General features: G+C 54.7%; 1 protein-coding gene across 13 annotated transcripts; it reads right to left on the bottom strand.

Moving 5' to 3' along the window:
• Positions 1-275: 275 nt before the first annotated feature.
• On the bottom strand, positions 276-27,579 carry LOC116437998. 13 transcript variants are annotated; one of them, XR_004237558.1, is made up of 14 exons: positions 27,397-27,566; positions 22,441-22,597; positions 15,939-15,980; positions 15,791-15,844; positions 15,654-15,697; positions 15,534-15,573; positions 15,411-15,451; positions 15,263-15,301; positions 13,928-14,050; positions 10,708-10,848; positions 9,202-9,495; positions 8,348-8,552; positions 7,644-7,736; positions 276-4,254 (listed from the first exon to the last, which is right to left on the bottom strand). XR_004237558.1 is itself a non-coding variant. In XM_032096467.1 (9 exons), exons 2-7 carry the CDS (start codon positions 22,536-22,538, stop codon positions 10,179-10,181), a joined length of 504 nt encoding a protein of 167 aa, XP_031952358.1. In that variant the 5' UTR covers positions 22,539-22,597; positions 27,397-27,579; the 3' UTR covers positions 8,371-8,552; positions 9,202-9,495; positions 10,058-10,178. The 13 variants fall into 13 exon arrangements, 11 of the variants coding, with proteins under 11 accessions (XP_031952358.1, XP_031952353.1, XP_031952357.1 ...); XR_004237557.1 differs by lacking the exon at positions 276-4,254 and having other exon boundaries at positions 5,816-7,736; positions 27,397-27,565; XM_032096467.1 differs by lacking the exons at positions 276-4,254; positions 7,644-7,736; positions 15,263-15,301; ... (1 more) ...; positions 15,534-15,573; positions 15,939-15,980 and adding an exon at positions 10,058-10,256 and having other exon boundaries at positions 8,371-8,552; positions 10,742-10,848; positions 27,397-27,579.
• Positions 27,580-27,910: the final 331 nt, after the last annotated feature.

The raw sequence follows: 27,910 nt of genomic DNA, 5'->3' as shown, positions 1-27,910 counted from the left end.
GGCCGCTCCCCCGGGGGCCTCCCGCCCGCCGCGGCCCCGCCCGACGAGCGCGGCTGCAGCGGGACGAGCCGCTCCGGGCCGGCCGCTGGCGCCGAGGCCGCTGCTGCCGCTCCTGCTCTGACTGCGCCCGCTGCGGGACCGGGGCCTCGCCGGGGCTCGCTGCTGCTTGAGCTGCTCATCCCGCAACTGCCGCGTGAGACCTGATGCTCTCCTTCCTCCCCCCCGCTTTCTCTGGGGCTTGCACGCTCCAATGCAAAAACCTCTGGCTTTAAAAGTGCAGGGAAAAGTGTTTCTTCTTTATTTCCAGAGCACAGGAGATCCTGAGTGGGAATGGATACACAAGGACCACCAAGTCGAAGCCTTAGGTGAACGCCTCAGCTGGAGATTGAACCCACACCTGGGCATTCTCAATCCCCTGCTCCAGCCAAGGCAATCGCAGCTCCTGGCAATGTCCTGCCTGGGATAGGAAGGCCAAGTGCCAGCAAGGTCATTCCTATGCAAATACAGCTCCTTCTTTGATGCTGCTGCTGCTTTCCACCGCGGCCCCTGCAATGGCCCCAGGGCAGAGCTCCATGGCCAGCATCTGATCATGCAACAACACAGGTGAGCAGTTGTGTGACAGCACTGAACTCTTCCCATAACCTGATTTCCTGCCCTTTCCAGGATTTGCCCAAGAGCTGGAAAGGTGCTTGTTCCATGGCCCTTTGCAGGGAGAAATGAGCAAGGCAAGTGCTGAGGGTTCACTTGGTCCACAGCCAAAGCTCTTCTGGAGAGGGTCAGGGCTGCTCCTGCCTGCAGAGGGGCCTTTCCCACAGGTGAGTGTTCACAGCCCAAAATCCCAGGGGCTGCTGAGGCCGGGCCAGCTTTTGTGGCCCAGAGCTGCACAGAGCTCTCAGCGACTCCTGCTCACTGCCAGGAGTGGTCCTTGGTGCTCCTTCTGTGTGTCCCAGCTGGCAGGGAACAGGGGGAAGGAGAAGGCTGGGAGGCCCAGGAAGGGAAGCAGCAGCTCTTGTGCTTTGGATTTACAGAGAGGAGCTGTGCCTGCAGTGTCCTGCCTGTGGCACGCAGCGTGCCAAACACACATCCTGGGAACGGGCACTGGGCTGCCCGGGCAGCGCTGGGATGGACATGGATAAAGGGCTGCCCGCGGCCCCTCGGCCAGGGGCTGCTCTGAACAGGCACCCGCAGATGCTTCAGCCCCGACAGACCCCACTGACACCCCAAAAATGCCCCAAGGAACAGCTGGCACTGGGGAACGTCAGCACGGGCTGTTTGCAGAGGGGCTCAGACAGCAATTCCCAGTGCTGACCTCCCACACTCCTGCCAGCTATGTCCCAGCCACCCAAAATGCCTTCCCTTCCAGCCTGAGGCCATCATCCCTCAGCAGCATTAAAGCCAAGGCAAGCTTCCCCCACAGCAATGAAATGCCAAGCAATGCCCTCAGAGATGCCTTCAAATGAAAGGCCAGAGTCAGAGAAATCTGTTTGGATTGAGTTGGGAGTTTTTGGGGAGCCAGCTGGAACTGCACAACTGATGGAAAGCTTTCCCAGGTGGCTCCCACTGCTGGTGCCCTGAAGGCAGGGATGTGCATCCCTTTCCTGAGGGAAAAGAACTTGCAGAGGCCACTCCTGAGGCTCTGGAATGAAATCAGCTCCTGCAGGGAGAGAAGGGCACAGGGGCTGCCTCAGCAGGGGCTGGGAGCGCGTCCAGCCAGCGCCTTCTCCTGCTTTAAAATATCACCTGGAGCCCGGGCTCGGGGGGTGCAGGCAGCTGAATTCCAGGGAACTCTGTCAGGTGCCCCCAGGGACATTGGGGGGGGCTGGGGGATGAGGGTTACAAACAGCAAATTCTATGGAACATGAAGCTGTCCTTGCCCTGCCCCTGCTGAGCCTCCCTGGAAGCTCTGCTGGTTCCTGACACACCTGGTGTTAAATAGGCAGCTCTGCATGGGAATATCCATGCTCCAGGAGGTGCTGGGAGGCTATTCCAGTGGCAATTCAGCAGGGAATTCAGGGCTTGGGGTAGAATTCATCTGCGCACCACCCAGGGAACAATCTTTGTGCTGCCCTGGCAGCCAAAGCCCCTGGGCTGGGCAATTTCAGCAGGCAAACGGATGGAATGATCTAAATGCCAGCATCCCCCAAAGGGACAATGCCATCACCTCCCTTTGCTCCCCAAGTGTCCGCTGTGTTCCCCACAGGTGCCCTGGGGATGTCACGGAGGTGCCTTTGCCCACAGTGCCTTTCTCCTGCCCCTCTCCAGCCCGAGGCCTCTTCTCCCTTCCCTGCCAGCTGCTGCCAAAGAAGGAGGACACAGTGAGTGCTGAGTTGACCTCCAAACAGTCCTTCCCTCACCTTGAGATGCCCTGAGCTTTTAGCCCCAAAATGTCCCCATCTGTCTCCTTGTGAGTTCCTCATTTTTTCCAAGGAAGCATTCTTTCTCTGCTCTGGAGACTACCACAAGATTTGGCCCCAAAACTTTCCCCACCTGTCCACTACTACCTCTTTCCTCATTTCCACCTCAATCTTTTCCTTCTTTGCCCTACAGATGCTTTCAATTTTTACCCCTCCGAACTTCCCTACCTGTCCATAAGTGATTACCTCAGTTTACCCCATCAAGTGCATTCTCTCTGCTACAGATCACCTCAGGTTTTACCCCCAAAATTTTCCGTACGTCTCCACCACTGAGTACTTTATTTTTACCTCCAAATACTCATTTTCTACCATGGAGATTCCCTCAAGTTTTACCCCCCAGATTTACCCACCTGTCCACAGCAATTGCCTCAGTTTACCTCAGGATGCTCCTGCTCTCTCCTAGAGATGACCTCACATTTTACCCCCTCAGTTTTCCCTACCTGCCCAGTTCTGATCACCTCCTTTTTACCTCAAAACATGAGTTCTTTCTTCTACAGATGAACTCGGATTTTATTGCCCAAATGTCTGTTTTGTCCCCTGTACACTGACAAGATTTTAAAACCAAAACCACGCAGGTTATGTCTGTCTTACCCCCAAAATGTTCATTCTGTCCCCTAGAAATGAGGTCAGATTTTTTTCTCAAAACCACTTATGGTTCCTACATAATGACCTCAGGGTTTGCCCCCCACATTCTACCTCCTCTTGACTACTGATCACCTCATTGCTTCCTCAAGATGTTCATTCTCTGCCCTACAGATCTTCCCAAGTTTTACACCCCAAATTTCCTTGCCTAGCCCCAGTGACTGCCTCAGTTGATGTCAGTGGTCACACTCTCCCTAGAGATGACCTCAAGTTTAACCCCCAAATTTTCCTTAACTGTCCACAACTTATTACCTCCTTTTTACCTCAAAATACTCCTCCTCAACATTTACCCCCCAAAATTCCCCTCCCTGTCCACTACTGCTTCCCTCTTTTTTCCTTCAATATTTATTTCCTTTCTACCACGTAGCTTCTATCAAGATTTACCTCTGTCTACTACTGCTTCCCTCATTTTTACCTCAAAATGTTCTTTCTACAGCTGATTTCAAGTTATTTTTACACAAGTTTCCCTACCTGCCCACAACTGATTCCCTCATGTTACCTCAGTGTGTTCATGCTCTCCCCTAGAGCTTAGCTCAGATTTAGCCCCCAAATTTTCCCCACATGCTCAGTACTCATCACCTCCTTTTTCCCTCCAAGTGTTCATTCTCTGCTCTTGAGACTTTGTCAAGTTTGGCCTCCAAACTTTTCCTTCTTTGTCTACTACTGAGTACCTCGTTTTTGCTCCAAAATCTTCATTCTGTCCCCTACAGATTACATCAAGTTTTACCCCCCAGTTTTTCCTTCCTGTACAATATTAACTCTTTTCTGCCCCAAAAATGTGCATTCTCTCCCCTAATCATCACCTCAGCTTTTCCCTCAACAATGCCACCTCGCTCCCCTCGACATCCCCTCCCATTTTCCTACACAAACAATTCTTGTGTCCCCTCTCAGTCACCCCAGGTTTTCAGCTGAAAATGTCTCCTCTGTCCCCTCGAAGTTATCCCAGGTTTTCCCAGTGAGGAGCTGCAAGGAATTCAGGCAGGGCCAATGACACCAGGGAACAGCTGTAAATTCAGAGGCAGAGAGAGAAGATCTACCAGGAAAGGGGAAAGGTTCAGCAAACATTTCTGCAATCAATTAATTAATTAAAAATTATTTCCAGTTCCCCACTGAGAAGAACACAACCTCACAGCTGTTAAGGCCTGACAGTTCCCTGCAGGGAGAGCTCAGCACACGTGCCCAGAGGCAATCCCAGCATCTGCAAGAAAGAAAGAAGCAGCAAAAGGTGATTTCTTCTCTTCCAAAGTTATTTCAAGTGCTCACACCCAAACCCACCTTTGCTCTTGATTCTGGCCGGGTGCATGGTGAGCAGTAGGCACAGGTCATGTCATCCATGCTGGTGTGAGTGATGCTTTCTGGGGGAAAGCAGCTGATCTCCAAAGTTCCCTTCCTGCCCTGTGCCTGATCTGCACAGGAGAAAACCTCTTCCAGGAAGGGATTGTGCTCCCTCTAATCCCATTTGCCCAGTCTGTGCCATGGGGATATTGCCAGCCTGGGGCAGCAGAGGCACACGCAGCTCTCAGCACTCTCTGCTCCAAGCACAGCTCTGGGCTCCTTTGCAGACTGCCTCTGCCGTGGGGTTTTCTCCAGGAGAAGCCAAGGAATTGCTCATGGAAGGGTGCAGATTAAGTTATCCCAAAGGGAAGCAAACAGTAAGTACTCCAGGAAGAGCCCTTGGCATCTGCTGGGCTGAGGTGGGAAGGGGACATTCATTCCCTGCAGGGCCAATACACAACAACCTCCAAGCCAAAGCACAGACTGGCAGGTGGGGTCTGACAACACCACTCTGACAAACCTCCTTGTCATTCTTCCCTGCAGTGACTTTTGCAAGCAAACTCTGAAGCTGACAAGCCCAGAAGCTCCATCCATCCACTCTGGAAGGAAAGGATACTCCCAGGGATGAGGCACATTCCCAGCAAACTCTCCCAACCCAGCCTGGAGGCAGCGCTGGAGCTCGGGTGTGGGGCTGGGAAGGGCTGCCAGGAGCACGCAGCCCCAGGTGGGGTGGCAGCGGCAGCAGCAAATTCCCACAGGCTGATGGCACAACAGAGAGACAAAGGCCAGCAGTGCCCATGGGAGGTGCAGGGTTAATTCTGCTCCCTGCCCTGCCCCATCCCCGCAGGAAATCTCCAAGGGGAGAGAAACTCTCAGGGTGCCCAAAATGCAGCATCTGTCACCCTGATCCCGCTTCAACTCAGCGTGGGGGGCCAAACTCCCCCACAGGTAAACACTGAGCTGACCTGGTCAGTCTCAAACACAGCCCCAGTTCTCACCTCCAGCCTGCTCCTGGGGCTGCTGCCACATTCCTGACAAGGAGCCCCTGTGGACAGGGCTCTCTCTGTGTCTCAGGTGCTGGGCACTGCAGGGACCAGGGCAGCCCCCTCTGGGGACAATTGGGGATTCATCCCACACCACAGGCAGGACCAGGGGCCCTCCAGTACAGGCTGGTGGGGCCAGAGCCCATTGGGTTTGGCTGCTCAAACACCAAAGCTTTTGGCAAAGATGGGACAAGTTAAGTGGGTTTTCCTGTCCTGAGAGAGAGAAGAAATTGTTGAAATTAAGCATGGAAATTAAGTCCACTGTGGAAGTCAAAGGCTCCTGGCTTTCCCACTCCTGTTCTGATTGCTCACTAGAGGGTTTGATCCATAAAAAAATGAGAGGTGGCACCAAATAAAAGAGCTCTTTTTCAACATTTTTCCCCTACTCTCTTTCATACATAAAAAGGATGTCCATTTTTTCTTAGTGCATTCTTTGCCTAATTTTAACAGAACCGTTTTTCCTTCCAGGCCCCACTTGTGGGTTATTTGCTCCTTTGCCATGGGACTTTGGACAAAGGAAGAGAAGGATCTGCTCCACATGGGTGTCATCCTACGGGGAACACCCCCTGTACCAGCCCCAGCCTGGGCCAAGCATGCTGCCTCACTTTCCCCATTCTGGATGCTGGCTCCAATCCAGTCTGAGTTTTCCCCTGTTTTCCATGTCTAAGGACAGGAACTTGTCCTGGTCAGGGTGTAAGGCCTTAAACTGCACCTTGATCTGGGGGGCTGGGACTGGGATTCCAGCAGGGAATTCATTGTTTTACAAATCAAAGTTATTCCAGGGAGCTGCTGCTTCACCACACAGCGTCAGCAAAAGAGAGAAACCACCAAAGGTGTATCCAAAAACAAGGATGAAATGATTCCTCCTGCTTTTAGTGGGATCAGGGCTTATGCTGCCCTGGAATGACAAAGAACTTCTCCCTCAGCCCCCTAGAGAGCCCTCGAAAAGCCAAAGTGCAGCAGGGAAGGAAGGAAAGGCACTTGCTGGGGACAGCACAGCTCCAGCTGCTCATGGGGACTGGGAATGAGTCTGGAGCCAAAAGCCCCTTCCCAGGCTGGAGGGGCTTGCCTAAAGCACCACCTCTGGGAAGCAAAGGGCTATGGAAGAAATGGAGTGGGAATTTACAACAATAATCATAATGGATCAGGAAAGAGCAACAACAGAAGCAACAATCATTCCAAGGGAGCAGGAGGGATGCTGAGCTTTAAACGAGGTTGGAGTGAGGCAGCAGCTCCTGGGAGTTCTAACCCACGGCTCCAGGTCTGCGCTTCCAGGAGCACTGCAAGCTCCTCCTGCCCAGTCCCTGGCTTTGCCTCCTGCCAGTACTCGGCACCTCGGGCACGGTTGGGTGCGAGTGCTCCAGTGCTGCTGCCCAAGGGAGCAGGAAAATGGCCACTAAACCCCTTCCCACTGGGCTGGCTGCGAGCTCTGCCTGGGGAAAACATTTGGCAGCCCAGGCATTTCAATGAAATCAGTTTCCATCACTTTGAAGATGCACTGAATAAACCCAGGGCACATAAGTAAACCTCTCCCCATAAGGACAGCCCAGGGAATACGCAATTATTCCTATGCCTGGCCAAACAAACCAGCAGCCAGGTTTTGGGGAGAGACTCCAGCCTCTTATCTCCTTCCCTGGCTGTGAAACCCTTGCAGAGGCTTTGGAGTTCATACAAGCTTGTCAGGATTTGGCTACTTCATTTAAATTCCATTCAGATACTGGAATGGAAGTGTCCTAAAGGCACCTCCACTCAGACTTTAAGCCCTCTACCTCCAAAGAATTTGGATGTTCTTTTCTGAGGAACACCCCACCTCTGCTTCTTTAGGTGTCTCCATGTGGGGCATAAACTAAATGTGGACACATTTTAGAACGCAGCTTCCAAGTCAAGTTACCTGCTAGGAAATTACTCCAGCTCTCTGGCACCTTGGGCTGTTTTAAACACAGCCTGGCCCTTCATGGCTGAGGCTCTGAGCTACACAACTTGTGAGCTGGCAAGTAACAGCAGCTGAGGGCTCATCCCAGCTGTACACAAAAACAGGGAGGGGGGGCTGCACTTGGATACATGCAGGCAGGGTTGGGCCCCTTCTGAAAGCTTCAATCCCTGTTTTTCAGAGACTCAATCAGGGATAATGACATTTTCCCAAAGCTCTCTTAAGGCACGTGAAAACCCGAGTAAGAAAATGGAATCAAACCCTTTGTTCCACTGGCCTCACGCCCCAAATTCCAACGGGACAGACAAGTCCCTCTCCTCGCAAGGCAACGTCTCCTACCTGGATCTGTGCCTTCCCCAGCCTTTGGTGGCCGCTGTCTCCATCCTCACACACTTCCTCCTCTTCCTCCTCAGCAGGCCTGGCTTCCTCATCCTGCAGAGCAAGCACAGGGACACTCACCAGCCTGCTCATCCCAACCCTGGGCAGCAGGGATGGACTGCTGGGACCCCCTGGACAGTCACCCCTCTGCTGGGCACCATCCCTGCTCTGCAGCCCATTCCCGTTCCTGGCCTGGCATCTCCTTTGAACGGGATGTTAAACCACAACCACTTGCTCTGCTGGCTTTTGGGACATCAGAGACTCCCCCAAGGCAGTGGACAAAGCTCCTGTTCCCACAGCCTCTGCCTCCCAAAGCCCTGCTAGGGCCAGGCAGAGCAAGGGAAACCCCTCAGTTCCTGCTGGAAATTCCCTCTTGTGCCCGTAAACCCAGGGAAATCGTGGCTGCCCCATCCCTGGAAGTGTTCAAGGCCAGGCTGGCCGCAGCTTGGAGCACCCTGTGGATGGAATGAGGTGATCCTTAAGGTCCCTTCCCACCCAAACTATTCTGCCATTCCAGGATGATTCTGTGATCTCTCCCTGCATTTATTTTGCGTCGTTTCCTCTCTAATTTGAATTCCCAAATTGAAATGATTTTTTAAAGAAATCACTTAAAATTATCCCAGGAATAAGAAGGGGTGCATCAAACATACAAGAATCATTCCTACCTCCATCAAATCATTGTTAATTGGAAGCCTCTTTCCTCATCTCTGCCCTTAGTTTTCCTTTCCTAGGAAACCTTATGATCCCACAGTTTCTCCAAGAGATTTACTGGGATTGCAGAAAGGTTTGCTTTGTCAGGGAGGCAGGGGGGTTTACAACACTTGTTCCTCTGCATCTTTATCCTTTCACCAGCTTTCCCCTGGAACGGTGCTGCAAGAGAAGTTCAGAATTACTAGAAATGGATCAGGTTCACCTTTTTTCCTCATTCTTTTCCAACGACTTCCAAATTCTTGGAATTATCCTCAAATGAGGCCTAGCAAGCTACTGTGAAAACATCAATCAGAGGAACATCTTGAAAAGAGAAAACCACATCCAGCAGCAGCCAAAACAATGCCATTGCTATTCTTACCTGGTCTCCAGGTGCTCCTGCCAGAGCTCCCAACACCCGCTGCCATTCCATGAGGGTGAGGAGGCAGTTTTGGACGTGTTCTTTGCCACGGGATGGGATAACAGAGCCCAGAGGGTCTTTGTGTCCCTTCCAAGCCACCCCATGATTCCACGATCCCATCAGCACCTGTACCAATTCCATTCTGGAAAGCCCAATTCCATTCCTCCCATCAACTCAGAATTTCTCCCTTCCTCTCTCTGCTCCGCATCAGGCATGTGTTGCCACGTGCCACAGGCATGGGATGCCTCAGCATTGCCTGGGAATGCCACTCAAGGCTGCCCTGGTGGCCTCAGCGCTCCAAAATGCCCAGCTGGCTCCCGTTCCAGTCGGGAATGTCCCAAACAGCAGCGTGGGGTGTGCCCTCTGCCATCCCACCATTGGGGCAGCTCCCATAGAATGTGACCGACTTACTGGGTTTGGAATTCCCGGCTTAAAAGTCAGGTGGTGAAATATCCTCTCCTGGGAATATCCAGAAGACCAGAAGGCTCCCTGGAAGCCACAGGTCAGGGACAGAGTCAGATGAACGATCCTGAACTGGTTTTCAGGGGATGCATCCCCAGCCTGTGGCTGCAAAAACTCCAGAGCTGTTCCTTCCCCTTGGGACAGCCAGGGAAAACATCCCCAGCATGGATTTCTGACAGGAAAAACCTCACTGCTCCAGGCTACTTGGCTCCTCCCAAATCCAGGCCAGCACTCCAACAGGCTCTAAGGACAAAACAACAGCAAAGACCATCTCAGGGCACACGCCACGAGCTGGGCGTCCCATTCCTCACTGGAACTGGGCTGTTCCCACATCCCTGGGACAGTCGGGAGCATCCCCCGTTCCTCGCTCTTCCATTCAGGAGAAAGAGACAACAGAGCTGTCAAACAGCCAGTGTGTAACCCCAACAATCCAGGGAAAACCACCTTGCTCTGGGGAGAAACATCATGCCCAGTTATGGAGAAAGCCAAAGAGCAGCACTGGAAACACTCCCAGGCATGGAGGCTCCCAGCTCCGGAAATGCAGCTCACAGGCTTCTTCCCATGGGAACCCCAATCTTGCCCGGGACTGGGCTCGGGGAGAAAGTCCTGCCCGTTCCACCACTCTGGCACAGACACCCCAGGAAGGTGTCCCTGACCATGGCAAGGGGCTGAACAGGATGGTCTGTAAGGTTCTTGCCAGCACAGACCATTCCAGGAGTTTAAGGTGGATTTGAGCAGCTCCTGGGGACATGACCACCACCCACACCTCCCACCTGGCTCAGCCCAGAGTCCATCCAGCACTCACAGAGAGCTGCTGGGAGCTGAAATTCTCCCTGCTCCCCCTGCCTGGGAAACCCTGCCTCCAGCTCCCGGGAAAGAGGAGCTGCATCCTGCTGGGTGCCCCTGGCTCTGGGCAGCTGCCGCCTTCAGGCGGGGGGATGGCTCGGGCAGCTCCGGTGACTGTTCCACCTCGATGATTTTGTGTTTTCCTGCATTTCCCTGGGCTGGAGGGGAGCAGGGGGTGCGGTGGGAGTGCGGGAAGGCAGCGGCGGGGAGGGCAAGGAGTGCGGCCGGGCACCGCACGGCGCGGGGGGGCTTCTGCTGGCAGTGGAGGGGCGCGACCGTACGGAGGCGTCCCCGCCGCTGCCGGCCACTGCCCACGGGGCTCCTGCCCGCCCCCGGCACCACTGACCCCACACCCCGTGTCCCCACACTGGGAACCACCATGGAAAATCATGCTGGAACCTCCAATCCTGAGCCCCAGCCCTGACCTTTGACCCCTTGACCCATTCCTTGACACCCCGACCTTTGATCCCTGACCCCCCAACCTTTGATTCCCTGACTTTTGTCCCTTTATCCCCTCACCTTTCACCCCCTCTACTTTATACCCCGCACTGCTCCTGCTGCCTGGAACCCCTCACTCCTGCTCTACACGCCCCAGCCCCCACCCCGTACCTGTCACTCTCCAGCCTGCAGATGCCATCCCCACCTTTTTGGTGTGGGGCTTGGCCTCCTCTGAGGGTTCCAGGGTTATCCCAGCACCAGGGTTACCGAGCTGTGCTGCAGGGAGGGTTCCAGGGTTGCTGCATTGTGCTGCTGCTGGGGGGAAAATGGTGCTGTTAGGCGTGGTGTAAGGGCTGGTGCACCTTTTCCCTGTACTCCTGACCTCCACTGGGTACTCTCCACCCTGTTAGGGAGGCTCTTTGTTTGGCTGCACCCAAACCTTGGCGATGAACATCGCCTCGCAGACAGGACGGGACCAAGGGAAAACAAAACCCAGATGGGGGAGGAAAAAAAACCCCTCACAGCTGGGTGTTTGCTTATCATAAAGTTAAAAATCAGTTGAAAAAACGGAAAGGCAAAAATCACACACACAAGGTTAGAACCAGTCAACACACACGCAGACACAGACAGACACACGCACACAGACAGACACACACTCTCACAGACAGACACACACTCTCACAGACAGACACACGCACACACAGACAGACACACACTCTCACAGACAGACACACACTCTCACAGACAGACACACGCACACACAGACAGACACACGCACACACAGACAGACACACACTCTCACAGACAGACACACGCAGACACAGACAGACACACGCACACACAGACTGACACACGCACACACAGACAGACACACACTCTCACAGACAGACACACTCTCACAGACAGACACACGCACACACAGACAGACACACACTCTCACAGACAGACACACACTCTCACAGACAGACACACGCAGACACAGACAGACACACACTCTCACAGACAGACACACGCACACACAGACAGACACACACACACACAGACAGACACACGCACACACAGACAGACACACACACTCACACACAGACACACACTCTCACAGACAGACACACGCACACACAGACAGACACACACACACACAGACAGACACACGCACACACAGACAGACACACACACTCACACACAGACACACACTCTCACAGACAGACACACGCACACACAGACAGACACACGCAGACACAGACAGACACACACTCTCACAGACAGACACACGCACACACAGACAGACACACACTCTCAGAGACAGACACACGCAGACACAGACAGACACACACTCTCACAGACACACTCTCACAGACAGACACACGCACACACAGACAGACACACACTCTCACAGACAGACACACGCACACACAGACAGACACACGCACACACAGACAGACACACGCACACACAGAGACACACACAGACACAGACAGACACACACTCTCACAGACAGACACACACACAGACAGACACACACAGACACAGACAGACACACACTCTCACAGACAGACACACGCAGACACAGACAGACACACGCACACACAGACAGACACACACTCTCACAGACAGACACACGCACACACAGACAGACACACGCACACACAGACAGACACACTCTCTCACAGACAGACACACACTCTCACAGACAGACACACGCACACACAGACAGACACACGCACTCACAGACAGACACACACAGACACAGACAGACACACACTCTCACAGACTGACACACGCACACACAGACAGACACACGCACACAGACAGACACACGCACACACAGACAGACACACACTCTCACAGACAGACACATGCACACACAGACACACGCACACACAGACAGACACACACTCTCACAGACAGACACACGCAGACACAGACAGACACACACTCTCACAGACAGACACACACTCTCACAGACAGACACACGCACACACAGACAGACACACACTCTCACAGACAGACACACACTCTCACAGACAGACACACACTCTCACAGACAGACACACGCAGACACAGACAGACACACACTCTCACAGACAGACACACACTCTCACAGACAGACACACGCAGACACAGACAGACACACGCAGACACACACAGACACACACTCTCACAGACACACTCTCACAGACAGACACACGCACACACAGACAGACACACACTCTCACAGACAGACACACACACTCACACACAGACACACGCACACACAGACAGACACACGCAGACACAGACACACGCAGACACAGACAGACACACACTCACAGACAGACACACACTCTCACAGACAGACACACGCACACACAGACAGACACACACTCTCACAGACTGACACACGCACACACAGACAGACACACACTCTCACAGACTGACACACACTCTCACAGACTGACACACACTCTCACAGACAGACACACGCACACACAGACAGACACACGCAAACACAGACAGACACACACTCTCAACAGACAGACACACACTCTCACAGACAGACACACGCAAACACAGACAGACACACACTCTCACAGACAGACACACTCTCACAGACAGACACACACTCTCACAGACAGACACACACTCTCACAGACAGACACACGCACACACAAACAGACACACACTCTCACAGACAGACACACGCACACACAGACAGACACACGCACACACAGACACACACTCTCACAGACAGACACACGCAAACACAGACAGACACACTCTCACAGACAGACACACGCACACACACACAGACAGACACACGCAAACACAGACAGACACACACTCTCACAGACAGACACACACTCTCACAGACAGACACACGCACACACAGACAGACACACGCACACACAGACAGACACACACTCTCACAGACAGACACACGCAAACACAGACAGACACACACACTCACACACAGACACACACTCTCACAGACTGACACACACTCTCACAGACAGACACACGCAAACACAGACAGACACACGCAAACACAGACAGACACACACTCTCACAGACAGACACGCACACACAGACAGACACACGCACACACAGACAGACACACGCACACACAGACAGACACACGCACACACAAACAGACACACACTCTCACAGACAGACACTCTCACAGACAGACAGACACTCTCACAGACAGACACACACTCTCACAGACAGACACACACTCTCACAGACAGACACACACTCTCACAGACAGACACACGCACACACAGACAGACACACGCACACACAGACAGACACACGCACACACAGACAGACACACACTCTCACAGACAGACACACACTCTCACAAACAGACACCCCTTCTTCAGCTCACACACTGCCTGCAGCCCTTACTCACAACACTCCACGGATGAAGACGCTTCAACACATCTTCCAACTGCTGCTCCCTGCCGTGGAAGGGCAGATTCTGGGAAAAGCGGGAGCATCGGTGACTGCAGGGATCGGAATCGGCCTTGGGGACCTGCAAGACAACATGAGGCAGTCTACAAGGAGCTGACAGCTCGGAGTTATCCCCATCCACCAGGCCCGTAAGTTTTCTACACAAACCCCCACAGACACGAGATGAACCACAAAGTTTTACAACTGTTCAACCCAGCCAGGACTCTGCGTGCCAGGGCAGGGCAGCTCCAAGTGTAAGCACACCAAATAGAAGCAAAGATGACACGAGGACTTGAGATAACTCTCCAGAAGATAAATTCTAGACCCGATCTGCTTTGAGGCAATGGAACCTATGGAACTACCACAGTGAGGAGGGTCCAGAGAAGTCCATGGCCCATGAAACAAAGATACTACCAAAAGTGAGAAGGAAGATGGATGAGAACATCTCGTGTACTTCTTCTGCTCTCCAAAGCAGAACTGTAAAGATGCCGGAATGAGCCCGATCCGGGAAAGGACGCGAGCAGAGATCCCCGCTGCCGCTACGGCCCAGAACGAGGCCGAGAAAGCACCGAGACGTAACAAAGCCCTGTGACACAGGAGAGGATGGACACAAACTACAGAACACAGACACAAATGACATAACACAGCCACGAGCTGAACCTGCCCAGCAATGGGCACAAGATTGCTAGAGCAAGATGCGCCAGAGGCTGGCGATGCCGAGGGAAAGAAGGCTCTGTGGCAACAGCACGCGACAGTGAAACGTAACTCCTTCCAAGAAGCCAGTGCCAAAGCTGCTCAGAGGATGCTTGAGAAGCTCGGCAGGCCTAGAGAAGGAGGCAATGACTGCCAGGTGATACAAAGGGATCCCCAGGGAAGGACTCTGCCACCAAAGGCTGAAGTGACGTTGCAAAACGTGACCAACCAGCAAGTGGCCAAGATGCCCGCGGGCGGCTACGGCAGCGAGGAGGTAAAATGGAGACCGTGGCGATCGTGCCAGACCCGAAGGCGAGCTCCTCGGGCAAAAAGATCCACGATGACGGCGAGACTCAAAGGCCGATGACAGAGATGGGTGGGAACTGCCCTGCCCAGCAAAGGCTCGGGTGATGCTGAGGAGAAACCCTCTCCCTTTACTTCCAAGGGACCCTCCCACAACAGCCCTCTCCTCTAAGCTAACTTCCAGTTGCCTCCTGGAACTCCAAAGGCCTTTCCCTTCTCCCAACCACCGCTCCCAACACTTAGCTTTCTGAAGACAAATGGACAAAATCCATCCTTGACAGAAAAAATGCATCAGCACCTCAGATGTCACCACGTTCCCCACGGTCCGCTCTGGCAGCTGCGAAAGACGGCGAACAACGAGAAAATTCAGCCTCTGACAACACACGCCAAAAGAGACCCCTTCCGCAAGGCCCCCTCCCTCGAAACTGCCGAGGCTCAGCGCTTACCTGCTCTCTCCAAGCTTCAGCTCCACACCTGCTCACGGGACCTAAGACAACAAAACAGAAAACGTCACTGTTGCCCTCAAGAAGAGCATCCCCGGGCTACTCCACACCACTGCCCCGGCTCACCTCAAATCTTGATCTGCCTCTGGAGGTGGCCAGGACAAGCCTGCACAATGAAAAGGGACACGCTCAGCACGCTGCCATAGACCGCTGGCCTATCAGCCACCCCACCTAAATGCAACTCACCTGCTCGCCTCTGTCCCTTGGCACGCCCAGGGCGGCAGCAGCACCTGCAGAGAAGCAAAGCAAAACCACACGAAACATGCTGAGAGACTGTGAAACCACAGCCTCCCTGCTCCGACTGAAGTACACCACACCTATACCTTAGGCTTGCACCCTCCAGCATCCAGGGCCAGGACATCCTGCAAGTGGACCACCTAAAACACACAAACAACAACGGATGCTTAGAGCTGCACCAAAAACTGACACCGAGGCCGTAACAACTCATTCTGTCCACCGCTCACTGCTCACCTCGCTCCATCGCCCTTGACTGCCAATATCCGGCATTATTTCCTAAAAAACAAAAAAAAAAGACATGGAACGATGCTGTAACACAGTAGCATGACATAGCCCAGCAGGACTGCAGAGAGGGGCAGAGAGGGAAAGCTGGCCAGGATCTCGTTCCCAGCCCTGAGCAGGGGCTTTACTGGCCTGACTGTCCTGTACTACCCGAGCTCTGGGGACAATGAACCAGGCTCAGTCCCTGCCTCACCACGGCCACCCTGAAATTCTGGCGCTGCAAGAGTCAGGGGAGGTTTCAGCAGTGATTTCAGCAAGGGCAGAGCTGCTCCCAGCAAAAGCTGTTCTTAGACTACTCCTGGCAGAAGAACCCAGAGTACCTGCCACTGCAGGATGCTTGTGACTTCCAGGTGCAGGAGAAGGGTGGAAACAATCCAAGATGAAGACAGAATGATGAACACAGCAAAGAGGATTTCTGTATGCTCTGCACTGTTTTGTCACGTTCAGCCCTTCCTGGGCTGTTCTCTGCTTGTTGTTCTCAAGATCAACATCTCCCACCAAGGGGGGGTGATGTGAATTCCAAGGAAGTACAATTCAATTCTCCCCTAGATCTTTCCCTAAAGTACAAGATACTGATCCACCTCCCTTCCCACCAGAGTCAATCAAAGACTATCCAAAAACGTAAATTATGATAATGCGGAATCTGGTCTCCATTAGAAAAATTAATGCAGTATTTTTTATCAGAGCTTTGGTTAAATGTAACAACGCAGGAAGTGCCTGTGCTCAGGTTATTGGAGAGTGCGAGGTTTTCTCACCGCATCAGCCCTGTCAGCTGACAAATGTGGGTGTGCACTAAGGCACAAAGCACCGACGTTTGCACACTACAGCTGGAATCTGCTATCTCCGTGTGCAGACACAACCACTGCTCATTACAGATAAACCCACAGGGCTGCTCCAGCACTGACTTACCTGGGGAAAAAACAGCACTAAGAGGAGGAAAATAAAAAGCATGGGAGTAGTAGTTTCAGCCTGAGCAGCTCCATGAGATGGGCAGGAATCAGAGGATCCCCTGAATAACTCTGAACTTGCTTTTCCTGCTCACCTTTCACAGAATCCATAGCAGCAACCCATGGACAGCCCGTGTGGAGGTTTATTCCAAAACCCACTCCCAGAAACATCAGGATATTGCACCTAAAGCTGCCTCTGCCAGAGGGAAGCAAGAGCTGGGGCTGGCAGAGGAAACAGGCAGGAACTTGCTCTCAGGAGAGGCAGCACGTGGGCTGCTGGCACTGCCAGCAGGAGGACGCAGGCGGGAGCAGGTAAAATTCCAATCCAAAATGCAACTGGGGAATGTGACGGTGCAGAGGCTGTAGGCTGGCAGTCTAAGACTTTGGGGTTTATCACAGCTCTGGGAAAGCACCGAATTTCGCCAGCAGGTACCACTCATCCTCCTCAGGACAAGCTCCCAAGAGTTCAGCTCTCAATCTGTGCCCCAGTGTGGGCCAAGTGCTGGTGGAGCCTGGGCTGGCACCCCGAGCTCTCACCCCCAGCTGGCACCCCCAGGGCTTTCCAACGTGCCACTGCCACCCAAGCCACAGTGGTGGGGCCTGAGGAAAGGAAGGAACGAGGAGGGACTGAGGACACAATCCTGCCCTTCAGACAGGCAGATTTACTGTGCTCCAGTCCCAAGGGGGCTCGCAGTGGGTAACTCCAGCATCCCGCGTGGGACACGGGGGCCGAGGAGCAGCTGGAGGCAGCTCTGTCCCCGGGGCTCCCAGGGCTCTGCAGCAGCTGCTCTGCCCCAGCCTGTTCTTCTGCTGAGGCCTGGGCTCCCTCAGTACTGCTTAGAGCAAAACAAACACACTCTGGGCAAAAGAGCTCCTGCTCCTCCTGCCAGAAGCCAAGCTTGTACAGAGTTTCATTGGAAATCTGGAAGTGATAAATGTGCTGCATTCCCCACACTTAATCCTTCTCAACATAAACATCGAAATAGCAAACCATCTGGAGAGGGATTGATATTGATGGACTCTGTGCCTGCATAGAAGCTGGAGAACCATTCAAATTTACAAGAGTTTTAAACTTTCAAGGGAAAAGTGCCCAAAGCACCCCGTTCTCCACGAACCCTTCTGCTCTGCTCATTGTTGCACTGCTTTGGAGCTCCAACACTCTGCAAATCACGATGCCAGCACAGGCTGCAGCACCTGAGGAAGCTGAGGCAGGAAGAGGCCTGAGCTGCCCAGCTCCAAACCAGTTAATTTGTGATCTCACCAGTCCCGAGTAACTGCAGCAATAAACTGGCACTTCTGGGAAAGCAGCCTTGGCTAAACCACGCGGAGCCAGCAGCCCAGCATTCCAACAAAGCACATTCCACAGGGCAGCCTGGAATAAAGGAGCCCTTTGGGCTTCTGCTCCGCCTCATGTCCTGCCTGCCACACCCAGCAAAGGCCTGCCCTTGGAACCCCTCCTGGAAACGGGCTGAGGTCAGACTGGCAGCCAGAGAACTGACAGTAAAGGGGAAGAGATGCTGGGGCTGGTACTGCTCAGCCTTTCCCCGGAGTCAAACTCCCAACACGATGCCAGCGGTGTCAGAGCCACAGCTCTGGCTGCTCCTCCTTTCCGTTTGCTAAGAAAGCAAATTCCCAAGGAAACATAAAGTACAAACAATGTGCAAGGAGTTCTTGGCTCCAACCAGGGCTTGGAGAGGGCAGGGTTATTTCCTGGATTTTGGCTGAGTTTGGCATCGAGGGGGTTTTGTCTGGTTCTGGGCTTGGAGTTTTTTCGATGTTTTCCTGCATTCTCTCCACAGAGCTTGAGAGAGAGAGAAGTGGCAGGAGAAGGGAATGGGAAGAGCCCAAGGCAGAGCAGGATGGGCAGGTGGAGCCCTGAGGGAGCAGAACCCCTGAGCCAGCCTTGTTTCAGAGCCTCCCGATGCCCTCTGAGGCAGACGGAGGAAGACTTTTACTGCTCCAGCAACATCACGCAGGGCGAGCAAAACCAGCAGGGAGGGAAACAGAGAGTAAAAACTCGCGAGTTTTGGGACAGGGAGGAGCAGAAATTCTCCAGATGCCTGTCAGACAAAAGCCTCCACCAGGCTCAAAGCAGTAAAACCAAAACCAAAATTAATTCGCAAAGGTCACTTTTGCCACCCCCCCTGCAAAAGTCCTGCTGGAACAGCCAGTGCAGGACCAGTCCCCACTGGTGCAGGACCAGTCCCCACCGGTGCAGGACCGGTCCCCACCGGTGCAGGACCGGTCCCCACTGGTGCAGGACCAGTCCCCACCGGTGCAGGACCGGCCCCCACCGGTGCAGGACCGGTCCCCACCGGTGCAGGACCGGTCCCCACCGGTGCAGGACCGGTCCCCACCAGTACAGGACCGGCCCCCACCGGTGCAGGACCAGTCCCCACTGGTGCAGGACCGGTCCCCACCGGTGCAGGACTGGCCCCCACTGGTGCAGGACCAGTCCCCACTGGTGCAGGACCAGTCCCCACCGGTGCAGGACCAGTCCCCACCGGTGCAGGACCAGTCCCCACCGGTGCAGGACTGGCCCCCACTGGTGCAGGACCAGTCCCCACCGGTGCAGGACCAGTCCCCACCGGTGCAGGACCAGTCCCCTCCGGTGCAGGACCGGCCCCCACCGGTGCAGGACCAGTCCCCACTGGTGCAGGACCAGTCCCCACTGGTGCAGGACCAGTCCCCACCGGTGCAGGACCGGCCCCCACCGGTGCAGGACCAGTCTCCACCAGTCCCCACATACCTTTTTTTTCTTGGTCTTCTTTTCTGCAGCACTTTCTCCAGCGCTAATTAAGGGGGGGAACTAATGGCTCTGATGAATGCAATAGGAAAATGAACTAACAGCAGCACAGTGAGGCTGAGTTCAATGTTCCAAGGGCACTGGGCAGCTCAGTGCCGGGCAAAGCAGAGCAAAGCGGAGGAAAACCCAGCAATTCACCTCTCATTTTCTGTGCTATTTATGCTCTGCTCTCCCCTTTGCCTCCCTTTGTATGGACAGCAGCAGCTGGGATGCACAAGGCACAGGAGAAAAGGGTACAAAAGTTGTGTGTAGCCATATTTGGCAATAACTGAATGGATTGAAATCAAGGGTAAAAGCTTGACTCAGCCTGTAACTTTCACCTTTCTTTCCAGTGCAAAAAGAAGCAGAAAAATCCATTCCTATTGATGATTTCCAGGTATGTGCCTTTCAGATTCCCAGGTGTTCATCCCCTCACAGAGTTGTAGTGCTGACACAGAAGAAAGTTCTTTGTGTGCTGCCAGAAAAACGAGATTTCTCCCGTTTTTTATTTTCACACCTGAAGGATGAAAACCTTCTCATCACACAGAAGAGTTCTGCACACTCTCCTGTGGGCAAGGGGAAGATTCCCTGATAGGCAGATTCCAACCCCTCCTGTCCATATTTACATCCCTAAGGCCTCAGACCCTCTCTAGGTAACCATGGGGTTCCCAGGTGAGAGGAGTCACTGTGAGAACAGAATTAAACCCCAAAGCACCTCTGAGGAGACAGCGCCTGACTCTGGGAGTGCCTCCCTCTCGCGTGGAAGGTGTGGGTTACTCAGGAGTTACTCCAGGAGTTCCTACTCTGCCCAGGCCAGGCCTGCTCCGGACACTCCCCGTGCCCTCAGAGCCACAAACCCAGCTCAGGGCTGGGCTCAGAGCTCCAACACCACCAGCAATGAGCACTCCCTGAGCCCCCTGCCCTCCCAGCCCTGCTCTAGGCTGGGCAGGCACTGAGGGGCTCACTGACACCTCCAGGGTGGCTCTTCAAAGGTGGTGGCACCGGTGCTCCACAGCAGACCTGGGCGAGACCCAACTTCTCCACGGGCAAGGAAGAACCTCCCAAAGCAGGCGGCACAAAAAGCTCTGCTGTGGCCCAGGAAGTTGTTTCTCCAGGAAGGAAAAGCTCCATCCTTGGAAGTGCAGCACTGGCAGCCGAGGAACGGGATCCCTCCTGGCACAGCTGAGGAGCTCCTGGTTACCCGAGCCCTGAGCAGCCAGCGCGGTGCACCAGGATTAAACCTGCTCCCACCTGGGGGTTACTCAGGCTCCCTTGCACAAGATGGTTTGTCCCAGCACGTGTCCCTCACGGAGAGCCCAAAACCTCCTTTAGTGCCAGCCTGGCCAGGCCTGTAACTCTCCCATTAAGTGATGCCACACTCAGAGCCAAGGCCAAGGACCAGAATAAGCAATTGCACCCTCAATTCACCCTCCTTCAGTGGTAAGCTGCAGAATTTACCAGAAACGGGGCAGAAAAGCAACAAGGAAACAATCGGAGCCTTTAACTCAACCTTAGCCTAAAAATCTCGAGTCTCTGAAGAGACTCTGCCTCCAACTGGAGCCAAGTGTCAGAGTCCAAGCACTCCCGACCTGGCCACAATACTGGCTGATTCTAATTACTTCCCAATTCCTCACTGGATCAAAATTCATTTCCGAATCAATCGCTTTCCATCGCTCACAAGCTAAGGAGCCTCCGCTCCAGGCAGGCTTTCAGGCCGGACTCACACCTGCTGCTGAGCTGGAGCAGCTGAGGGGGCCAAAGAGCCCTGCTTGCCCCAGTGCCACCCTTCGCTGCCCCATCGCGAGGCAGCACAAGCTGGGAATGCTCTCCATCCTCCCATCCTGGCACTGGGAGCGCTGCAAGGGGCAGTGACCGAGCCCTCAGGAATTCCAGGTGCCAGGAGCGGCGCTGGCAGTGCCCCTGTCCCTCTGCAGCTCCCAAAATCCAAGCGGAGCAGGGCAGAGGTGAGCCCGGCCCGCTGGAATTTCGTGGCAAACCGATGGGCTGCGTTCCTTTTGCCTCTGGGTGTGCTCGTTGAAACCATCGTGAACCTGGGAGGAAGCATTAAAATGCATTCCCAGGGCAAAGTGGGAAGGAGCTCCGGTGCCCCAGCAGAGCTCTGCTGAGGTTTCTCTGCTCCTCCCACTTTCTCGGCTGCCACAGGAAATCGCTGTGCAACTCAGCGAGATGGTTTTGCTTTGTGCTGAGCTCCAGCTGCCAACCCAACTCTCCTTCACCTGTCTGAGCCCCGCAGCTCCCAGCGAGCAGCAGGAGCAGGGCTGGGCCGGGTTTAACCACAGCTTTGAACAGCAAATCTGAACACAGCACCAGAATTGCTGCTTTGCTGGAAATACATGGGCAGCTTTCAGCCCCACCTGCCTGGACAGCACAAAACCATGAAATCAAAGAACCAAGGAGTTCAGGCAACTGCTCCACTACCAAAAAGGCTCCACCCATTTTAACTTTGGCTCAGTGCACGGTTTTTGTTTCACATGGGCCAGACCAGTTTGAAGTGATTTCAGGTGAGCCCATGTTAATGAAAGGCTTCCATTAAATTAAAGTGCTCATTTCAATCCTCTGGGATTTCACTCAACACACCGAGCAGCTCTAACAGGAACACACATCCCACGGTCTGGAGGGAAAGGCCACGGGAAATGGGCTGGGACAACATCTTTGCTTTGATTTCATTGCTAAACCAGCCACTCCACCCTGCCAGGCTTACCTCTGTTGCAGCTGGAGTTGCTTTTCTTTCTCCTTCAGGATTTTGGCCAGCGGAGCTGTCCCTGAAGGCCTGGGCAGGTATTTTCTCTTCCCATTCATCCGTCCAGTGGCCAAACTCGAAACACTTCTGACACCTCACGTGCTGCTCGTTTGCCTCCCTAGGAAAATGCAGAATTGCTTAAGTGACCCATTCCAAGTCGGTTCTCCCCAGTGAAGAATCGCTTCTCCATCGAGGTGTGGTTCAAGCAGATGTTCACAGCTGCTCCAGCTTGGCTCTGGACTCAGGACACGGGCAGGAACACCACGTACACACAGCACTCCGGCAAACAGACCTTCAGGAACCAGAACACTTTCACATGGGAACCATCCCACTGCTCAATTTGCTGCCCTCCAACAGCTGCAGCTGGTTCTGCCTTCAGAGAAATCCCCAAAATTCTCTTTTACAACCAAGAGCAGCAGCTTCGGCTGCAAATGCTGCAACGGAACACCCAAGTCCCAAACTGCCCAATTCTCACTGCCAGCCTGGGACTCTCAGAGTCAAGAGAGCAAACCCAAAGGAGCTGCAGCCAGGAGCTGGTAAAGCCTGGAGGAGGTTTCTCCTCAGAACAATCCGATTCCTGCTCCTCCTGAGCCAGACCTCCCTGCCTGCCCCGTCCCCAGGCACCTGCAGCAGCAGGGAGATCGCACACTCAGCTTCAGCTCTCGCTCTGCTAAAATCCCCCGGGCATCTTCCGAAATCAGGCGAGGGAAGATGCTCCCGTTTTCCTGCTGCACTTCTTCAGCTGCTCTTCTGAAGCTCTGCAAAACTGTTTGGCCTCCTCTCCTTTACAAACAAGGGGAACTCACCCAGCCCAGGGACTGCTCGAGGTCACAACCAAAAGGAGTTCTGAGCTCAGGCTGGTGTCACTTCAGTTCCCTGCCACTGCTGCCACTTCCTGCCACCTTCAGCTTTTGCTCCAGGCACCAAAATAGGAATTTGTCAAGGCCAGCCCATCTAAACGATCTGAAATTGCAGCCTGGCCGATCTCGGCAGCTCCCAGACTCACTCATGAGGATGAAGTGACAGACCAGCAGTGAGCACTTCTCCCTCTTCCAGCCAAGCTGTGAATTGCTCCTCCCTCGGCTTCAGCAACCACTTTTCGTGCCAGTTCCTGAAGAGAATCTCGTGCTGAACATCCATCACTTTTTCACTGCAGAGCATTTGGCTTCATCCTCAAGCCCTAGAAACACTCAGCTAAAGCAGCACTAAAACCTGATTAAAATCACATCCTGCACAGCACAATGAACTTGGACTCGGGCAGGAATCAGAATATCTGGGAATGAAGAGAACCCAAGAGCTCGGAGAGGTTTGCTTTGCCCTTGTCCTGCCTTGGGCTCCTGGCTCTGCCCCAGCAGTTACAAGAAGCAGAGCAGTGACCTCCCCTCCCCTCCTCATCAACACAAACCCCCAAAAGCAGAGTTTGTCTCTCTCAGACCCACCTTGAGCTGTGTCCGCAGGAACAACGAGGCTGTTGAAAGCAGCAACCCCACAGCTCGGCGTTTGCAGGGCTGCACCCTCTCCATCCTACAGCCTCTCCATCTCCCCACAGCTTGGAGTGATCTGTTCTCCCAGTTTAGAGAAGGTGACACCAACCTCACTTTGGTTGGGGTACAAACTCTGAGGCAGACACTGAAGGCAAAGGAAGGCGAGGCCTTGGTGGGAAGGGACCTCAAAGCCCATCCAGTGCCACCCCTGCCATGGCAGGGACACCTCCCACTGTGCCAGGCTGCTCCAAGCCCCAGTGCCCAGCCTGGCCTTGGGCACTGCCAGGGATCCAGGGGCAGCCCCAGCTGCTCTGGGCACCCTGTGCCAGGGCCTGCCCACCCTCACAGGGAAGGATTTCTGCCGTGTACCTACTCTGAACTGAAGTTTAAGTATCTAAGCTCAAGTTTAGTTATTGCTGAGCCTCTGCTGAAGATAACTGAGACACCATAGCAGGAGAGAAAGGAAACAGGCCTGTAGAACAAACCACAGGCGAGGAACAAACCGAAATGACGTGGCCAAGAACAATTATTGCCACAGAAGAGAAACCTCAGTCACCAAAAACTCCAGTCTATTCCTACATCCTCACCCAGGGGGACTCCAAACACGACACTGCAACTCCTGCTCCTCCCAGCTCCACACACACATTGCTGGCGCCTCTTGGAAGCTGCTCGAGCTCTCTCCACGTGCCCGATCTGCCCATGGCAGAGGTGCTGCTTTCCTGGCTCAGCTCCCAAGACTCAACTCTCAGGATTTCCGCCCTCAACACTGTACATTTCTGCCGATCTGGAGCAAAGAGCACGAGCAGTAATGATTACAAACCTCCCAAAGCAAGGGGACGAGCAGGAAGGGAAGGGAGGGAGGCAGCAGCAATAGCCACGAGCAGCTTTGGCACTTCTCCTAAGCGCTGAGAATGCAGTGGGGGACAAAATGACAGCAGTTCCACCATCACCTGGCCCCAGAGGCCCTGCTGCCAGGCGTCAGAAGATGCCAGGAGCTGCTGTCTCCGTCAGTGAGGCGCAGGTCACACGTGTCCTTAGTCACATCCCACACGGCAGCACCCCCGCTGGAAAACCCTGGGGCACAACGCGCCCGCCAGCAGCCACAGAAGCAACTGGTGTGCAAGGGGCACCCTGCCACGGGCCAGGGGAACCGCAGGACAGGTTTCTGCTGCAGCTCCTGACCTACAAAGCCCTCAGGAAGCAAACTCGATGGTTTGTGCAGCCAGAAATGTGGCAGCTTCTCAGTAAGAGCTGGGCCGCAACCTCGCGCGAGCATTTGCACGTTCCAGCTTCCCAGAAAGACGTCCTAGAAATCCAGCTCCTCTTTCACTGGGCTTTTCTCGTGTTTTAGCAAGTTCAGCTCACTGGAACTGGGAAGAATGCTAAACATAGAAATAGAAATCATTTTTCTGGCTTGCCGTGTGGCTTCTCACACAGAAGCTGAGCCCAGGGGCTCAGTCTCACTCTCTCCGTGTTCGACACAAGTCATAAAGCAACAACTGCAAAGACATTTCGAGGCACTATCAGGGGCCTGAGACAGCTTTTGAGATCAAAGCTGAAATCCACTGTTTTCTTTCCTTGCTGTTCAACTGTACTGGAGTCCTGGGGGCACTTTTGGCTGCCGCAATATACAAAAGATACAAAGCTGGCAGCATCCAAAGAAGGGCCATGGGGATGGGGAAGGGTGGGGAAGGACCACGAAAGAGCTGCTGAGGGCACTGGGTTTGTTCTGGTAGAGAAGTGTGAGGTCAGAACACATCGGGGCCTCCCGCTCTGATCTCTGCTCCCTGGGACAGGGACAGGACCCAGGGAGCAGCTGGAGCTGGGCCAGGGGTGGGTTAGGATGGAGATCAGGAAAGGCTCTTCCCCCCGAGGCTGCTGGGCACTGCCCAGGCTCCCCAGGCAATGGGCACGGCCCCGAGGCTGCCAGAGCTCCAGGAGCGCTGGGACAGCGCTGCCAGGGATGCCCAGGCTGGGGTTGTTGGGGGGTCTGGGCAGGGACGGGGGTGGCACTGGGTGATCCCTGGGGGTCCCTTCCAGCTCAGGATATTCCAGGATTGTCTCACTCCCCAACAGGGGAGAGTCTGCTCTCACACCGAGCTGCAAACACACTGTGCAGGAGGCAGCAAATGACAAAAACTGACATTGATACATCAATAAAGCCAAGATATTAAGCAAGGCAAAAGATAAATTTTCCCTTTTGCTCCTGACCAACAAGACCTGTCCCAGTCCCAGTCCAGCCACTAAACAACTCCAGTGTGACACCGCGACTGTCTCACACCTCGAGGCCGACACACAACAGCAGCACAGCACCGGCAGTTTAATCACGTTTCCCTCATTAGAGGGGACAATTAAATGACCGCTCAGGTGCACAACCACTCCTGCAGAGCGCTTCACTGGACCCCGTTTTGCAAGAACTCCCCCAGGCTGCAAAGCCCCATTTGCCAGGGAGCTGAGAGAAGAATTCGGGAGTTTGAAAGGAATGTCAGGAACCAGGAATACACCTGAGAGGAGTTCAGTAGCCGGGAGGGAGCCCAGGTGACAAATGAACACCCAGGCCCCAGCAGAACCAGCTCATTCCAAAGACTGGCACTGAGGAAGGGCCTGGGCAGTCCCACAGGGGCAGGTGGGCGCCTGCCTGCCAGCACTGGGAACACGGGAATGCTCCAAAGCACCGGCACTCCCGAGAAAATGACCAAACAAGGCCGTAATAAGGCGAGAGATGAGCTGGGGGGGCAGTGGGTCCCACACCTGCCCCTTTTCCCTTTCCACTGCGCAGCACCTGCCCAGGCTGGGAGCGAGCTTTGGCACAAGCGCTCAGTTCTCCCCCAAAATCCACTGAACCCCTTGCTCGTCTCCCGAAGAGAATCACAGGCACAGCACTGAACGCACCAATACCCGGCTTACACCTCTCAACGCTTTCTCGCTTTGTTTTGCTCATTGAAAAATGGCAAAAAAGGAAAGAAGTCAGCCCAGAGCCCAGGACCGTTAAGCGACTTTTCCAAAGCCCTACACAACCCCCCCAAGGATGAGGCTTTACGCAACAGCCACCCGCTCACTCCGGGACGGGATTGTGTCCGGACCCGCGGCTCTTCCCTCGCTGCCCGGCGGCAGCAGCCGCCCGAAGCCAATTCCCCGAGCACGGCAGCCCCGCGAAGCCGCCCAGAGCCGCCCCCAGAGCCCCGCAGCCCGTGCCGGTGCCGAACCGGGAGAGCAAAGCGGAAGCAACAAAGCCCTGACCAAGGCAATGAGCGGAACAGGATTCACTCCCTCAGCGGGGAGGGCAGCGCAGCGGCCCCGCCGGCCCCGAGCCCGCCCCGAGTCCCCGTTCCAGGGAATGCCCCGGGCTGCGCTGCCCGGGGAGGGACCCCCGCCCTCCCGGGCTGTGCCCCACCGCGGCTCCCGGCGGGAGGCCGGGCCCGGCCGCGCTCACCTGCGCTGGCCGCTCCGCTAGGCCCGGACCATCTCTTGGCTGCCGCCACCGGCGAACGATGGAGGAGCCCAGGAGCCGCCGGCGAGTCACGGAGCGCCGGGGCTGCGCTGGGCCCGATCCCGATCCCGATCCCGGCCCGGTCCCGCCCGGCGCTTCCCGGCGGCCCCCGCGCGCCGCCGCCGCCCCGATCACGTGACGCGCGGGGAACCACGTGACCCCGGCGGAGCGCGCGCCTTGGGGGCGTGGAGCGCGCGCGGAACGCTCCCGGGGGCGCGGCGCCCCCTGGCGGCGGCGGGAGCGACCGGGAAACACCGGGATAGAGCGGGATACACCGGGACAGGCTGGGAATTTCACAGATTCTGGATCCGATTTTCCAGGAAATCCACGGAATTGGATTTCCCGGGAATTTCCAGGAAAATCCGATCCCAATTCCATGAAATTCCTGCAAAATCCGACTCCAAATTCCAGGAATTCCATGGAAAATCCAATTCCAAACGTCCAACTCCAATTCCAT

This window comes from Corvus moneduloides, chromosome Z (assembly GCF_009650955.1).
Source record: "Corvus moneduloides isolate bCorMon1 chromosome Z, bCorMon1.pri, whole genome shotgun sequence".
NCBI lineage: Eukaryota > Metazoa > Chordata > Aves > Passeriformes > Corvidae > Corvus > Corvus moneduloides.
The sequence above is the reverse complement of the archived record's forward strand: the minus strand, read 5'-3'. Positions and strand labels throughout refer to the sequence as shown.